Source organism: Parus major, chromosome 4, assembly GCF_001522545.3.
Source record: "Parus major isolate Abel chromosome 4, Parus_major1.1, whole genome shotgun sequence".
Lineage (NCBI taxonomy): Eukaryota > Metazoa > Chordata > Aves > Passeriformes > Paridae > Parus > Parus major.
The window spans coordinates 47,115,560-47,134,143 of record NC_031771.1 but is presented as its reverse complement, the minus strand read 5'-3'; the positions used below and the strand labels follow the sequence as shown (position 1 = coordinate 47,134,143).

Here is an 18,584-nt window from a genome sequence, read left to right as displayed (position 1 = left end):
TAAGCTATTACAAAGTAGCACTACTCCTGCAGTGTGTTGTTTCATTTTCTGAGCAAGACTCTACACGTTAAGCTGCAGGGAACAGCACCATGTTCTAAAACTAGAGCCAGCGGGGTTCTGTAGTATAAATCCTATGGGCATAGCCAAAAAGTAGAACATGGTTTTATCTGTTGTAAACCTCCAGCAAAATATTTCCCATTTATCATTATATTATGTTTATTCTTAAATTCTGCTTTTTCCCAATGCTTCCTTTTTGTTGTTTTTGTTCCTGCAACTTAGCCTATTTTATATCCCTAGTAAGACCATTCTGTCTGCTGTCACATTTAAGTAACTGCTAACAATAACTGTGGGTTGTGGTAGTTTAAAAACCAAGCTGTAGTCTTGATTGATTTTCATTTAAAAAGGCAAGAATCATTTTGGTTTATCTCAGTAATAAAGTAGTAAGTCAGTTTTCAACAGATTTTATTCTACTTGACCACGAAGATACGATGCTCTTCGTTTTCATAAACTTGCATGGCAAAATTAACCTGTGTTTAGACAAAGAAAATAGAATATATAGTCTTCTATCACTGACTGATCTGAGGGTCTCAGTTACCGTAAAGGTAAAAAAATGAAGTATTTCAAATAAAGCAAGCTACACATTTAGCTTTTATCACAAGGTACAGCAACACCATTGCTTTGGAGCCAAAATAATATTGCTGTGTTGGCATTGTGCAACCCTCTGACTAATTAGCCTTGTTAGCTGTGTACTACATTCTGCAAGGAAAGGGTGACTTAGACACTAAAGTATGAGAGAAAATTAATGACTGTGAATCCTAAGGAGGGTGCAACTCATCCATTCCTTTTATGTACTAACTCAGACAGCTCTGAGCTGAGAGTGCTGTTTTTTTCACTCCATTCCTAAATATTTGTAGGATGTGTTTGTATTCAACCAGATCTGCAAGCAAAGTGAATCTCTTGATCATCACTATCTAATACACTTTGACTCACATCATAGAGGGATCTTGGTGTGCATGAATTGGATTCCTTTTTGATAAAAAGCAGGAAGATAACTCCAGGTTCTCACCAAATGCATTCCAAATGTTTGTGAAAAAAACATACATCATGGACATTGGGTCCTTGGCACCAGCTATTTTACTCTGCAGCCTTGTTCCCACTAGCCCAGACATAAGCAAAAGTCTTCCCAGGCAGTGTACAAGCAGCCTGGATAGCTAAGCCAAACCTGCAAGTTCTCCTGCTCCTGAGGATCACTGCAGCAGGTTGCAAGGGGTAGCAAGGGGTACTCGGGTCAGGTCACTTGGGCTAACCTCCCTCCTGAAGTGCTCTCAACAGAAACTTGGTCAGCCATGAACTTGTCTAGTTGAATCTTGAAGAGCTCTGGGGACAGAGGAGCTTCTGGTGTCCAGCCTGAACTTCCAAGATGTAATATGCTATTGTTGTCTCTGTTGTATTCTCTGGCATGAAGAGCTTGGCTCCATCATATTTGTAAATGCCTTAGAAGTAATTGTAGGCTGCATTGGCTGCCTCTTACACTCTTGGCTGGACTAAACATGCCCAGATCCCTCTGTCTCCTTGTGTAGGCCATATGCTTTGGCCTCTGTCTCAGTAGCCTCTTCAGTTTCCTCCCCATCCTCCTGATCTGGGATGCCCAGAGCTGGGCACAGCACTCCTGGTGCAGCCTCGTTAGTGTCAGCGGCGGGAGCATAATGACTGCCTGAGAGAAACTGAGGCTACACTCATCCAAATGTGGCCCAGAGCACGGTATCTTATTAACAGTGTTCAGCCTGCATATATAAGAGCTCTACACTTCAGATTTCAGATCTCACCTTGTGTAGTGTGTGGACAGTCAAATGGAAAGCTTGTGGTGTAGCAAGCACTTCAGTGCTTCTTGGACCATTATCATAACACATAAGCGTAGTATATTTTAAAACATTAAAGCAAAAATACATTGCATTACATTATTCCACTTAGAAGGGATGTTTTATGAAAGTGTCTCAGACTTTTTTCCCCTTTTTTTGTGAAGAGCTATGGTAATTCAGATAAATTGAATTAAACCTGACTGTACTTTTGAGCCTTTTGGTATAGACTTTTTTACATTGATGCAAGATTTCGGGAGAAATAATTCTCTGGATGTTTCTGGATTGCATTCTGTTCGTGAAAATAAGTGGTAATTACACCACACGTTTGTGTAATATTTCAAAGATACACTTAAATAGCGAGAAGGATAGTATTAGTTTGGTGTAATAAATTAAATTACAGATTTCACACTTCCTTAGATTTTTTTAGATAAAAACATTAGCGATCTGTGACCATGATTCTATGAGCAGACATCCGACTCAGATATATCAGCTCTGGTTGTGGCTCTAAAGCATTGTTAGATTTGCATATATGTCTCGTTTTTGCAACAATATGGGAAATGCCAAATCAGTTGTAATCTATTGTTTTGTTTCAGTGCAGTTACACAAATAATGCCTTACCTGCGGTAGATGTTCTCCATCATTTATCGGTTGACACTTCATTTTTCATCACATGGCACTCAGAGCTAGTGATTTACAACAGTTTTGTTCTATTTTTGGAAATAATGTAGCAACAGTGGTCTCAACTCAGTTACAGTATAACAAAATTCATCACATATCTTAGTCTTGTGAAAGAGAATAAAATTTATTGTCTACACAAGACTTCACTACTAACCAAATTGACTTCATATTTGATGTATGTATGTACAAGTGGTATGTTTTATATAAACGTGTTCAGATTACCTTGGACATACTGAACTTAATAATAATTTTGGTGTCATTGCCACCATATTGTACTTCATTATCAAAACATGCCATTTTGTATGGTAAGAATAACATGGTATCAGAACTAAGTATATGGAGGCGTAGGAGGTATAGGAGGAATCACCTGGGCCACAGATAAATAATGCTATTAATGATAAATAATGGGTTCAAGATACTATTAGATTAAAGATGGTAAAGAAAGTTATACATTTGAGACAAATTTGTTAGTTTGTGTTATCAATTTGTTTCTGAGTATTGTAATCTCTTTCATCTTTGGTATATCTCATTTTTCCATGGTGTTTCTTATTTGTAAAATTCAGCTTTCTGGAAACTAAATAGAGGTCAAAACAATAAAGAAATTCTGACTGCTGAATTACAAAATGAATTCAGCTCCACTAAATTGTAATATGCTGCAACATTCAAATGTGTATGAAGCATAATTTTGACACATAAAAACACATTTATGTGATTTTACATGTATTGTTACACATGCTAATGCTTCCATCTGTTTGTACAACATACAATTTGGGGATTAGATCCCAGCACCTGATTTTCATAAGCGCTCTATGAGTGATAAGGGTTCATTTTTAAGTGAAAAATCTGTATCCCTGACTAAAAGAATAGTTTATATAAATATTGTTAATAGCATCTTTTTCCACAACACAGATACAATAGCAGAAAGGAGGGCCCTAAGAGAACATGTGTATCCTAAGCTGAGGGAATTCTGCAGAGAAAACTATGGCCTGGAATTTCAGGTACGTTTTGTTGTGTTGAATCTTGCATTACTTTAACTTGAAATTTACTCTGTTTAGAACAGATAACATTTTTAAATATCACTGGTAAAATAGAAAACTACAAACACTTTATTTTACAGAATCACACACAAAATTGTTGGGGTTGGAAGGGACCAATGGAGGTCACCTAGTGCATCCCCCCTGCTAAAGCAAGTCCACCAGGACAAGGTTGCATAGGATTGCATCCAAATGGGTTTTGAATACCTCCAGAAAAGAGGACTCCACACATTCTCTGGCCAGTCTGTTCCAGTGTATTGTCACCTTCACAGCATAAAAGTTCTTCCTCATATTTAGGTGGAACTTGCTGTGCAGCAGTTTCTGCCCATTGCCTATTGCTCTATTACTTGGCACTACCAAGAAGAGCCTTGCTACTTCCTCTTGACACCCACCTCTAGGTTATTTTTATTCTTGGATAAAATCCCCTCTCATTTGTGCACAGGCCTAGCTATCTCAGCCTTTGATGTACTTAACTTATTTTTCAAGCAGATTTGAGGTAAATTCTGAATAGATGAAAAAGCACCACCTCTATTTTAGTTATTCAGAGTATATAATGAAGAAATAGTGTTATATCTGAATTACTGTGTTGTGTTTCTAGAAACCAGTTCCACTGTAATGTGAAAAGTAATTTAACTTAGTGAATACTGAAACTGATTACCAAAATTAATTGTACATGGCGCATTATTATTGTGATTACATACTATGGAATTTGCTTTCTTTCATGTCAACTGTAGATTTCCATGGCTTCAGTAAGCTCATGTTTTCCTTTGTCTTATGAGACATAGACCTGTTCACATCTTTGGCAAGAGCCAAATGGTAATAGAGAGTTGTATATGACTGTTAAACTCACTGGTACTTTAAATCAAGTATGTCCTAATTCACAGTCTGTTATATGTCAGCAGGCCTGGAACCATTGCTCTGCTAAGAGAAACAAATACAACTTGTGATGCTGTAAAAATGATGTTCAGTTTTTCAAAAATTCTGGCTCTACATCCACAAGTTTTCCCTGCATACTTAGTGACCCCAAAAATGCATCTCTCCACAGTGTAGCTTAGTTTGAAACAGCTAATGCCTTTTATGCAACATCCTGTTCCTCCCAGTGTATTATTCTCGATGCACATGCAGCTGGTTTTTAATCAAAATAACAAGTTCTTAAATTAGGATATTTGGTTTTAATTCCCTGAGTCACAGTGGAGCTGCTGAATCTGCATGGTGGTAAATTCCAGTGATTTTTGATTATGGCTATAAAAGAATTTCATCTGAAGGTCCTAGTTCATCAGCTGCTTGGGAAGTCCCAGCTGCAGTGGTACATGAAAAGAATAGCAAAAGATATTTGAATAATATTTTTTTTGTACTACTACCATGTGATATTCGCTGAAAATATCAATCCCTTATTTCTGTTATCTTTGAGGATACACCTTGGTGAGGGAAACGTCTCTTCTAAGTAGATCATAATCCACTGTAGTCTTTGTGAGAGGACACATGTTTTTTCAAACAGATTGTAATGTAGTCTCTAGAGGAGGAACAATTAAGTTTACGCTAGTTGATGTGCATGGAAGCAAATTATTTTATCATATAGTTTCAACACCAGAAGCATCTTTATGTGGTATGAGGTCTGAAAGACAGTTCTACTGGCACAGTTCAGAAAACTGCTAGAAAGCTATCACATTCTGTGGAAGCAAAGTAGGAAAATGTACAAAAATAACCAAGGAAAAGTAGTAAATCATTTTGCAAGAGACTCTGAGTTAGACTTTAGCAAGACCTTTTTTTTCTTATTCCAATCCTGATATACTACATTTCTTAGATTAGCGTGTAAAATCAAGACTGCAGATTTTAGTGCAGTGTTAAATTATTATGCAATTTTCAGATACAGGAATAAATTTGTATTTCTCTTTACAGAGCAGAACACATAACTTTTCATCCTTATATGTAATCTTCTACTGACCAAAAGATAACTACCTTGCACGTGACTACCACAAAGGCACTGTTCAGGACACCCTCTACCTAATAAATCATGACCCAAAATAAAAGCATTTGAGTACATGCATTACTCCAAGTTTCACTGAGTCACCTGCTGCACTCAGAATTGTTTCAGTTGTTGCAAAGCATGAGATCTGTGAGGTGTCATCACTCTGGTGGGAGCTGTTACTGAACACAAGCATCATTCAAGTGGAAGCAGGGCTGACTATATTCAATCGCACTATGAATTTGTTAGCTTGATGGCCTTTTTTTCACTATATCAGAAAATATTTCAGAAAGAGACACACTTAGTGGCTAAGAAAGAAAATGAGCTGAGAAAAAGACTTCCAGAGCGCACGGTGATTTTGACCTGAAACACTGTACTTTTACAGGAGAGGATTGAGTGGTTAAAGAAAGTAGCTGCAATTGCAAATTTTGGGAGGATAACCAAACATAGTTAATTAGCAGCGTACACTTTTCTTCTTCAAAACAATGAACTGTTTCAAATAATTTCAACAGGCTATATATGCTAAAAGGAAAGCAGAATTTTACATTAATGAAATTTTTAGTTCTTTTTTAGGCTCTTGGAAGAGATGTAAATAAAATAATTTTATCTCCTAAGCAAAATCTGTGAAACTGCAGGATTTGTAGGACAAAAGTTGAAGTAAGCAAAAGGAAACACTGGAATTATGAATGAAAAGTCTCTTGTTAGGTGACTAGTGGCAGTCCACTGTGGGTAAGGAGTTCCTGCAGTTGTCACATGACCTTGAAAATTTGAGTGTTTGTCACAGTTTTTCCAAGCATAAGTAATAAAATGCTTCAAAATCAGATATAATTGTCTCCTTGTTCAATTTCTTTCATTTTGTAAATCCTATTTATTTTAATTAGCATAATGAGCACTGATGAGACCTTACTTTGAAATTCTTGGTGTCTTCAGAGGTTTGTTTCGTAAAATACTTACTCTTGCAGGACAAAAGTGTATCATGTTAAGATACTATGTGCCAAAGCTGTTACCCACTAAAATAACAAACAGCCAGTGAGCCCCTACCATTGTCTGGTACTCCAGAGAGTTTCCTCTTCACATTTACAGAATTAATGTGAATTCCGAACAGTTAATTAAAATAGAAATTGCTTTCACATTTCAGAGGAACTTCAGCAGCACAATAAATCCATTCAACAAGTAATTAAAACATTTTTTACTGTATACTAAGATCTGTGTCTGAAGGATTTTATAATGAGAATATTTAAGCTTTATCGTATATCATGCACAAGTAATCAGACACATGAATGCAATGTGAAGTTCAATAATAAAGTTGTATTAATAAATAACAGAAATTAGAGAGGAAGAAGGGAACACTTTATTTCCTAATGAGACTAAAAGAGAAAGGACAGAAAAGAAATCTGTGGAAGTGAGGGAAATAGGAAGTTTATTTGAAATGCAGTTTTGTAGAGCAGAAAATGCATGTTCCAGCAAAATTTTGCAACAGAGTTTCTGTAAAAAACATTCAATGCCTGGTTTTTTTTCACTAATCCTGAGTCACACAGGACACTGCCTGTCATGTTTAGTAACAATGTGCCTGCTCCAGCAAACACTGATTTGAGTTACAGACTCTTAAGGCAGAAATAACCAATGATAATCATGTAACCATTTTGGTTGTGCAATTACTCATAGGCGTACATAGCTCAAGGATTTGGTCTTAAAGGTTGGTATTGGTTGGAGAAATTTCGCAAGAAGATTAAACAGCTGCAATCTGCTGAAATTTAGTTTTACATCAGCTCACTATTAGTTCTTATATTAAATCTTCAGGCTAATTTTATAATCTAATTGTTGTTTGATTAACAGCTAATTTTATGATTCTGGTTCTTGCAGAGTGCTTCCACAGAACAAACAATATTAAAATAAACTGTAATTTTGTAATATATTCATGTATTAATACAATTTTGATTGGTTTTTAAACTATCTATTTGGACTTTTTTTTTGTTAAAGTAACATACAAGATGTTAAGAATCAGTAGTAAATGAGTGAGTAGTAGCCTGTACCATGAGTTTTGTTCCAAAAGTAATTCATACATATGATCAATATCTTTTTAAATTTGATTTCCCACTGTAAGAATTCAGCTTTTTAGTTAAAATGTACAGTGAAATCATAGGTCATCACTTAATTTGTTCAAATTAGTATAACATGAATAGTTTCTTATAGGAGTTTGTTTGCAACTAATTAGGGTAACAAAACTGAGTCTGTAGCTAAATATGAAAATTTGGACAGCAAGCTCTCCACCGCTGCATATCTCTACAATCTCTGCTTCCAAAGTACAAAGATCAGCTAGCAAAGGAAGTATGATAATGTAAAACCATTCCTATGGATGAGTTTATATCCTGTGGATGCAAGTGACACTGGGTGTCAAGTCATGGTCTTGACTGTGATCCACAGTGGGATCCCCATTAATTTTCATGGAGACAGGATTTTTTTTAATTCTTTTGCCAATATTCTTGCCTATCTTTTATATGCAATCTAGTAGCAAATAAAAGACTACATCAAATCAAGATCCTGTCACACTGATCTCCATATGACTATGAAATGAGAGACTGTCCCAGGAGGGACTATTGGGGAGGAAAAATAAGAGGCTGGAATAGAGGAAATCCTGGCAGTCTGTGTAAGGACTGGATGTAGACCCCATTACTTTTTACCACACTGAAGAGGAAAGCCTAGTGCACAGGATGTTGGCAAAGCTGATTTTTAATTTGATTGGAAGAATGGGCATACGATAAGTAACTATGTTGCATACTGTTTTCCAGGTCATAGACTTGTACTGGGGAGTTGAAGCAGACGAATGGGACAGTCCTGAGCTGCAAAAGACTCGCATGAAGCTGCTTGAAGATTGTTTGAAAAGTTCTGCAGGTCCATGTTTTGTTGTGGGTATAAAAATAATGTTTTACTTTATAATAAAAATATAATGTTGTCTATCCTAACATGCATGATTCAGTAAAAAATTCATGATTTTCTTATTTCTAAAATATTTTACGTTCATTGCTGTGCATTTGCTATGCAAATATTTCCCTATGCAGCTCTGTAGATTAACAGTGATTACTCAGTATTAGTGGAGAGGAAAGAAGGATTTTTAATGATCAGTCCTCATAGCAAGATGGGTATGATTGCACTACTATCACAACAGAATTACTGACAACTTGTTTAAGGAAGCCACAACTAATTAATTCTTGGTGATTCTCACACATGCATTATCAGCTGGCCTAGAAAGACTTACAGTAAAGTGAAGCAGCAGTGAAAAACTATCTGCTGTGATCAGCATTTGCTATTTCATGTCATCAACTCAGGACAATTTAGGATGCCAGGTATTAGAGAATGAAAAGACTGGAGGTCAGTGACAACCTGAGGTGGCTCTGAGTCTGTGATACACTGATACACAACTGTTTGTTCTCCCCATGATCACTTCCTAGATTTCACTACAAAACAGTCTTAAGACTATGCCTTCACTATCCCAAATTTTATTTTCTATAATATATTTGCCAAGAAAATACTTTTAAACAGGTACAAGGTTTTTCTCCTTTGTACCTAAACATAGCTAAGTCAACTCTAATTCTTAGTCTTGTCATTATAAGACAGAGAAAAAACTGCAAGTCCTTGATTATTTTTTTAAGGGAAGAATGTTAAAAGTTTTTTGAACTGAAACCACAGAATCCAGTGGGATAGAAGGGATACAAAACACTGCCTTTGTGAAGGCTGGAGGTCATGTCTCTCCATGCCAAAGATCAGACAAGGAGCAACCTTTAGCATGTGTCATTCTGTACTTCTATCATACCCTTACAACCATATCTCTGGCTCTTACTCATTCACCTGTTTGCCTCACTTTCTTATTTAGCTTCAGAGTGTTGAAGAACAAAGACTTTACCATAAGAACTCAGCTTTTGGAGTACAGAGTCTGGGCTGGGTTTGATGCTGTCATGACACCATTTTTCACAAGCACACACTGGCCCAGATCTCTGGAGAGTTTGGGTAGCTTTCATCTTGTGTGACTATATTTAGTTTTCTGGGTTTATTTTCCTGCTTTCTATCTTCCCGTTCATGAAAAAAAAACAGAGCTGGAACAGAAAGGCATGGAGTTTTTCATGTAGCAACACCCAGTGTCCTTAGACATGGATTTGTAAAATCTCTGATAGTGAGGGAAACCTTGTCACATACTATTGCTGCATATTTTAGCAGCTCAGAATCTTGAAGATTTTAAGAACTGCCTGCTTGATATTGTTACTAAAGAAATCAAGCCAAGTCAGAATTTTTAAACAGAATATCACGGTTAGCAAAGGGGTTGCAGTGAGACAATGACTTCAATATTTATTCCAGGTTTTCTAAGCATGGGCCATAGTAGTAGCTCTCCCAGGGGCTAGACTGGCAAAACCACAGATATCTGTTTATGCACATTTGGTTTTTTGTCTGCTGTACCATAATCAGATGGGTTTTATTTCATTTACAACAAAAATTGAAGATGATTCTACTTCAACAAGGATAATTATTTTTAATTTATAGTAACATAATGAAAAATTGACTTTGGCACTGCAGACTTTGGGCAATTTGCCATTTCTTAAGAAAGTTCTATAATTTTTTCCTCTTCTTTTTGGCTGGTGGTTTTTTGGGTTGTTTTTGTTTTGGGTTTTTTGGGTTTTTTTTGGGGGGGAGGTTGTTTTGCTTGGGTTTTTGTTTTGTTTTTTGTAGTTATCAATTACCACTTTTTGAATTGAGACACAGATCTGGGATTAAATGGAACTATTCAGAATTAGCTGCCTGATATATATTGATTTTAGAAAGTGTTGGTTTATGGCAATTCTTGTCTACATTGTAATATTGGATGGAGAGAAAATGAAATTCCTTAATTAGTGCAGTGAATAAGTGGGAAATCTCAAGCTTTTTTCCAAATAGGAAACAACAAAATCAAAATTAACACATATTCATAAGCACAAGGAGGAAACAGTTCTGAAAAAAAATGCAAAATTAATTTCCTGTGAATACTGACTTTGGGAATGCACAGTTCTCTTCTTGCTGCCTGACCACTATTAATACTTGATTCAGTTAAGGGAGAGGGAGGTTGTTTGGATTTTGGTTAGGCTGGGTTTTTTGTCAAGTTTGGGTTTTTGTTTGGGTTTTTTTTTGCTGTATAAAATCAGTGCCTATTATATTATCATTCAAATAATTTGCATACTCATAGCTTTTACTGGAGGTAAATACCTACCATGCTATTTTTGATCTACAGAATAATTTATGAGGACTCATAAATAAGGGGAATATACAAGTTTTCACACAAAATTTATGCAGAAATCTTATCTTTGGAATCTACATGGGAAGATTGAAATGCAGTATATTTATTAAATTGTGAACTGCTTAAACTCTACACTTCACAACAATACCAAAATAAAAATGCATTCAGAGCATCACTGGAACTTTTACATTTACATATGTCCTGCAAATTATAACACATAGGTGCTTTTCCACCAACATAGCACCACACAGTCTCTGCCTGAACTGCTGTCCTTGCATGACTATGTCCTGAAAGATTGTGAAATGAAAAAGACAAATGGAAATTAAATGTCAGTCTGTTACCTGTTAAGGTTTGCTCAATTAATACCTGGGATTGTACAAACCTTAAAGGTTATCTCCACCTGTCATTTAAAATATCTGGACCAAAGAACAGTATAAACATTACCTACCTACTCTGAACAGCAATTAGAATTACTGGCAGCTTGTTTTTAATTTGAACCTGTTAACAGTATCCATAACCAGTTATCTTCCCTGTTTGCTGATGGAGAACAGATGACCACTTAGAAATTCGAGAATAACCAAACATTTTGAATTTGGTCTCACCGTGTCCTCAAGAGTTGCCACATCTAAATAAATGTAACGTGAGCTCTTGCATCATTCCTTGTGGTTTTTTTGGTCTGCTGAGCTACCCCACAGAGTACTTCTGAAGCTCCTCTTTTCACAGACCTACTGGGGATGTATAAAAGTTCTTTTATGCACTTTCAGTCCAGGGCAAGGGCAGAAGGGAGCAACTGACAGGCCTGAATTCAAGAGCATGCATCCCTTCCTGAACAGTCCCTAGGGAAGCATAAAACTCTTCCAGCTTCCATAGACCTAAAGAACCTAGCATTATAAATTTGGAATTCCAGTAGGATTTTAAAAGAATATTAGCAGTTTACAATATTTGGTGTGTCCTTAAATCACACTGAAATTGAAGAGGACGTATGATAAATTGTGGAGTGGAATGTTTCTACTGTTTGTATCTTTGTGTTCCTCAGTTATAATGCATGCTTTAATTGTTCCATGAAGTATATTGCTGCACTCTCTGCTTAGTACAAATGGTTGATAATTAGTTTTGAGTGCATTCCAGCTCAGAGAAAATTCCCAGTTCCATTATTCCTGCACTGCTGGATCTCCTCAACTCGAGTTTCAGGTCTGGTGTTTCTTTAAGGTTTATTCCTAATGTAAAAACTAAGAACACACAGGTTCTGCAATGCCTGAATTGTATTTGGCTTTCACTTTCCTGGGAAAATCAACACAGACTTTAAGATAGGGAGGCAAAAGTCAGTCAAATGTATCTATACTGAAAACATCCAATTCAGGGGGAATTCTAAGTACCCAGTGCTTTTGAGGAATTCAACAGAAGTTATCTGTGTTTGGGCATTTCAGTATTTAATTTTCCCCAAGGACACAACTACTATTTATAGTTTTTAAGGGAATGAAGAGAAATACCTGGAGCCAGACAGTCCACCTCTTCCAGTAAAGTAAATTCCAAGAAAGATATATCAAATTATTACTTTTCTTCTCACTCTGCATCTGATTTAAAACCCATCCAAGTAAGAACTCCCTCTTATATAAGTGGGTCATATCAGGAATGGCTCTATAGGATTTCTTAACACTGATCTGAAGTAAACTATATGTCTGCAGATATTAATCCCATTTTAGATGGTCTTGGCTAACAGGAAAGATTCTTCTGTAAATATCAAAGTAGAGCTTTTGAATTTTTTTTTTTGTATTTTGAAACCCATCGAAACAAACAAAGTGATCAGTTTTAAAGACAAAATATGCAGCTATCCCCCCAGGAAGTTTTGGTCTTCTTTCACAGCCTCCAGACTAAGAGGCAAAGGATGTCTATCCCTTTCCATATACTTTGGCTCTGAACAACAGATATACACAGAAACTGAAATCAAGCATCGGGGGATATTACATGATTAAACAATTGTTAAGTGAATTCCTTCATCTGCTTTCGGGATGGTAATGCATTTTCCTGTGAATAATCTCTGATTCTCTAAATCTTAAATACATACCCATTTTTTATACTTGGCCCACTGTAAATGGGTACAAGATTCATCAGACAGCTTTTCCATGTAACACAGAAACTGCATGGGTTTTTATGTAGTCTAAAAACAAGCTGCATTTTCAGTCAGAAGACTGCACATATTTTCTGCTAAGTCACTGTACTTCTTTTTCTTGACAGAAATACAATTTCTGGAGCTGCGTTCCAGAAAGGTTAAGTATTATATTTATTATGAATGACCATATTAGTGAGAATAAGATTAACATGAAGTCAGATTTCCATCATTCTATGTAATGGGTAGAGGAAGAAATAGGCTGCATGAGATTTATGCAATTTATTTTCTCGTGACCCTCAAGAGTTTTTCCAAACCATCTTCTGAGGTAGAACAGTAATCAGTTAAATGTAATGATCTGCCCTACAAATGAATCTGTAGATCAAAAATTCAGCATCAGCTATTCTGCAGAAATGGGAGGGATGGAGGGGATTCTAAACCTTGCAATGCTACTTCTGTGTAAAGAAACAGAATACTGTACAATATTTAGCAGGCAGCTGGTAAGTTCAAAGAGAGATATTAATAGTGCTGTTTGCACCTAGCATATATATATATATCTTCTCTTTTCTTAAATACAGACATCCTATTCAGAGATTATTTGGTTCTCCAATAATCGACCCAGGAGGAAACATCTACCTAAATGTTCATTAGGTAGTTGTAGAAATAGCTAGTTCACTTTTCAGTCTGATTATTGTTCAATCCAGCTAGCAGTAGCTGGGTCTTTTATTTCTTTTTCTTTTTTTTTTTTACTTTTCTTTTTTTCTTTTCTTTTTTTTTTAATGAATAATCAGTTCGTATAATTTCACAGGATCCTTCTTTCTTCAATGAAAGATGCTAATTTAAGAAGCCAGAAAAAGTGTCAGTCCTCTTCATAGTGATACTGTTATGCATCCTTGAGTTATTGCCTCTTCTCTCTTAAAATATTTGCAGTTGATGCAAGGTGCTTTTTTGGAATATGTGTCCTCTTAATATGCAATATAATAAGCTTCTTTCTTTTGTAACTAGACAACCTCACAGAGTAACTTGTTGTTTCATTCCACCTTGCAAAAATAAAGCACAGAATATTTGCTTAGAAAACTAGGGAGTCTGCAATTATTGTAAGTAAATTACATGTTCTTTTCTTATTAGTTCATTCGTGTAGTATAGAAATTACTTTAATGCTTGGAGCTGTTTTAAAATGCTTTAGTACAGTAGTGCTACTCATGGCTGGAAAAACAGTTCATCAGCTGGCCACACGCTCTGGAAGACCACATTCTCTGGCTCTCAGTCCTACAATTGCATGGCACAGGCAAGAAGGAAAGTATTTTCATTCAGGCAAGTGGCATATATATTTTTTTGCTATATATATATGTTTTCCATTTCCATGGACATCTGCTGCAGAATTTTTAAACTTTTGGCCAATGATTTGACCTATTACCTGCAGGCAGTACTTAATATTCAGTGTTTGTATTCATACCATTAATTGTAAGTCAAATACCCTATTATGTAAAAATTAGTGTCAGAAAAGTCATGAAGATATCCCAGTAGAAAGGCACTATTTTGATTTATCCCATCCTTGAAGAAGAATGGCAAGTGAAGCTAAGAAAATTCGTAAAGCTGATTTTTTTATCTGTGTAATAAATAGAAAACTAATATTGGGTAGTTTTGAAGAATATGGTTTGAAATATGGCAGTTGTAAAGATGATTTTGTGAAAAGATGGATTTATATTTAATACAATTTAAATGATCAGAAATAGCAATCTCATTGTGATATTTGGTGGTGTGAATTGGCTGCAAAGATTTTTGACACTCTGAACACTTCAAGTGATACTGAGTTTGATAATCCATAACCTTTGTCAAGTGCCTAAAGGGTTTGGTGCTTGCCTTAGTTTTTCCTTCAGTTTCTTTAAGGATACCTTTTGCATTTTTGCATTTTGCATTCTTAAGTGCTTTATTTTCCTAGGAAATAGTTCTCTCCATCCTGCAGCTATGCTACTGTCCTCTGAATTTATAATTTAATAAATGGTAAGAAGGGTTCTTTCCCTCCAACCATGTGAAAAGCAGGGAATGCATACAAATCATATAAGAACACTTAAAAAGGGTTTCCCATTAAAAAGGGACTGACACTTCTACATCAGTGTGAAGTTCACTGGGCTATCACACTGCAAGGAATTTTCTAATAATTTATTTTCATCTTTGAAGGACTAGACTAGTACCTGTTCAGAGAGTACCAGTAATTGTCCCAAATAACAAAAGACAACACCAGCTGGCTTGAAAAAAAAATGATGTGTTACAATTAGCACATAAGGATACAAAAATCATAAATAAAAGTTCTCAAAATCAAGGAACTAGTCAAAATAAACAATATAGGCCATTCCACATGTACTTGTGAAGCAGAATTGATGTTATGTTCTGGTACTTGTTTTGCATATTATGCAAATATATAAATATATATAAAATATTTAATATTATTTATATTTATACATTATAAATAATAGATAAATATAAATAATATAATATTATGCATATTGTGCTAAATTATGGGTGCATTATAATCTGCTAGAGCTAATGCAACCTATACTAATTTTTCTTCTGAGGGCCTTCATTTATGTTTTACGTAAAACATGTTTATCAACAATGTTTTAGGTGCTTCATCCCACGCTACAGAGTCATGGATCATATCAGACTCTCAGTAACTGCATTACTCTATGAAAGTTGTGAAATCTTTTTTTTTACATTTAATTACATAATTAGATTTTCATTTGCAGACTCAATTATTAGCAATCTGTTTAGGTCTAATAAGAAGCGGAAAAAATAAAAAAATAAATTTGCAGTGAAATGTCATGTCATGTTACAACTAGCTTCAGTATTCCTAAAGTCAGGAGAGGTGTTGAAAATTCCATTACACCATCAACTATCTGTGCCTGTGATAATACTCATTAATTAACACTTTCTAATACCTTCATAGCAGCTGTGTATGTTACTAAGAACACACAGCTTAATTGTGTTACAAAATAGCATAAATATGTAAGTCTGTTTCCAATAAGGAGCTTGTATATGTGCATACTGTGGATTTGGATAGGTTTTGCAGTTCTAAAAACCCCTTCTCAGCTGCTGCAACTTTGGAGGTTACTACAGACTAGATGCCTCTGTCAATCCCTTAAGTGTCTTATTCAGCCCTTTTTGCCTTGCTCACATTTAGCTCATCTATTGTCTTTGCCTCACTGTCTAACACATAAATATCATCCCAAAATGGGAATGCAGAAACTAAGCTGCTTTTCTGATAAATACAAGAAAGAGCATATTTCACAGAAAATAAAGATATGGCCCCTTCTTGCATAGAAAGTGTACCAAAGAGGGCAGTAAGAATGCAGAGGAGTGCCAGTTTTTAACTCCAGGGTTTGGTGTCCAGAAGCCAGTGCCCTGTCCTCCCAGCTGACCACACTGATAGGCTCAGAGTGTCTTCTTCCTTTCTGACTCCACGACACCTGTGTCCCTGGATACTCAGGAAAGCACATTAAACAGCAGTAGTAGGAAAAGCTTTTCCCCATTAGCCACACTTCACCTGTGAGATGCAAGGCAGGGTTTCAAATCACAATTCTTTCCGGCTTGGATGACTGTTGTGATTATTTTACAAAGCAGGGAAGGTTACACCACCATGCCTTCCTCTAAAAGACGATATTGATCTCCGTGCTGTTTGCAAGAAAGGTGCATTCCCCATTCTCTGTGAGAAGGGTAGTAGAAGGGTAGTGATTTCCACAGACAAGGTTATTGACTTCAGTCTGGGCTATGTGCTACAGTCTTTTATTAAACCTAACCCTTTTGATTTGTTTTTCTATCCAGTTACATTCTTGTCAAGTGTTACAGGACCTGTCAGAGAGTTGATAGAAATCCAGGCTGCAGTAGGAATTACCTGCAAGGTTCTGAGCTTTATGTGAAAGGAGAAATGTACATGCCTGTCAAGAAATCTTCCATGCAATTTCAAAAATAGAGCATAGTGAGAATAACACATTTGTTTGGAGGAGAATCAGAGTGAGTGAGCACCTCAGATCTTTAGGCAGAGGTAGGCAAAATCTCCAGCCCTTCCTCTACGCTATGTTTATTCGCTGACCTCTTCCCTGATTATATCCTTTTTGACTGATTTTCTCACCTGCATCTATGCTCAGGCTGATCAAAGACCAGCAATGATAAGCAATGAAGGAAAATGCAACAAAAAACTAAGTTGGTGCTGCATGATCCTGTAGAAGACAGGGAGGTTGTGGAGGAAGACCATTGATACTTTCTCAGCCTGGAGTAAGGAGAGTTCTGATGAAGCAAACTGTATTGGGGAAGTGGGTCACGAGTTTCTTCTGAGGAAGCACGTTCACTCTGTGTGATAGACTGGTAGCTCCTACACACTATGTCCTGAGAAATTACTCATCCTTATTTCATATCTCCCTACCACTAGGGAAAAGCTTTGAGATTTAAAAATACCGCACTGTGGGTGAAGTTCAGAGTTGAGGGAATTGGCTCATTTACAACCAGATTTGGTTGCTCTCTTTAATTTTCTAAAAGACAGGTCAAGCATCAAGAAGCATCAAAAACTACACCATCATTTTCTTCTTTTCTACACCTTTTATCTCAAGAACTGTATTCACAGCAAAAAACTTAAACACTTGCACCGTATCCTTCCAGTCCCAGTTGCAGTCAGTTTTCTTACAAGGTAGTTCAACAGTCCTTTTTGTTTTTCATGGAACTGAAACCAAGACCTGACTCAAGTTTATGAAACTCTTACAGTTCCCCCAGGGTACTTCTGGAGTGCCTCCAGGGAAAAAGGGAAGAGAGAAATTAGGGCATGGTTCTGTGAAACAACACACTGCAAAATCTCTCAAGCCAAGGAACATAAATATATATATCTGGGCAGGTGGAAAAATAATTCTCAGTACATAAATGTCTTTATTATGCCTTCAGTTTCCTATTCACTTCAGCAACTTTAACTGAAGTTATAAAATTAATTCTATTTATTCACAGCTTCAACCTATGGAGAAACAGCAAATGAAAATGTTTGATACTGTTCTATGGTATCATTTTTCCCTTAAATACTAAAAAGGACAAACAGTGTAAAATAACAGTTCCATCACTGCTGATACATAAATACACATCCTTTACATATAAAAATAGAAATACTCAAAATAAAATACTTATTTTGCAAGCTATCATTAGCCTCATTTTATGGATAGGCAGTCTGAGTCAGTGGCAAAATTATCAGGAACTTACAAGTTTCCATACTGAGATATAGTAAAAGTGGAAAGAAGATTTAAGAGATCTGCAGCAGCTCTAATGTTCTGTCTGATAAGCTGCACTGCTTTAGAACTCTTGGCAGAGAAGAAAAATCTAAAAGACACTTTGACCTGTACATCCCAGAAATCACAGATTATGACATTTTTTTGCTTTTTTCATTTTTTTTAATTTCTAATTCTAATTATAATTTAATTTCTAATATTTTTAATTTCTAATGGAACTATTTTTGGGAGACAATACAAATGCAGCATAACTTTTTTTCTTTGACAGGCAAGAAAAGCCATCAAATGTATTTATTTGTTTGGAGGACAATCTCCCTATGTTTCTATCATGAGGTCCTTACACTGTACCTCATTGCAACTGGAAGTACAATAAAAATGAGTAGAGACACATCTCCTGGCCACCAGCTACTCTGGAACTC

At 36.0% G+C, this 18,584-nt stretch overlaps 1 protein-coding gene across 2 annotated transcripts in view; it reads left to right on the top strand.

The window, feature by feature from the left end:
• The first annotated feature begins 1,377 nt into the window (after positions 1–1,377).
• The window catches only part of NWD2 (NACHT and WD repeat domain containing 2), a 33,732-nt gene continuing 16,525 nt past the window's right edge, over positions 1,378–18,584 (top strand). Inside the window, exons 1-2 of one of the 2 annotated variants that reach the window (XM_033513799.1) lie at positions 1,378–3,535; positions 8,327–8,443. In XM_033513799.1, the coding sequence (XP_033369690.1) occupies positions 3,347–3,535; positions 8,327–8,443 (306 nt within the window). In that variant the 5' untranslated portion in view covers positions 1,378–3,346. Of the gene's footprint in view, positions 3,536–8,326; positions 8,444–18,584 lie in introns of those variants that run through there. The other variant, XM_015625639.2, reaches the window with a different exon arrangement.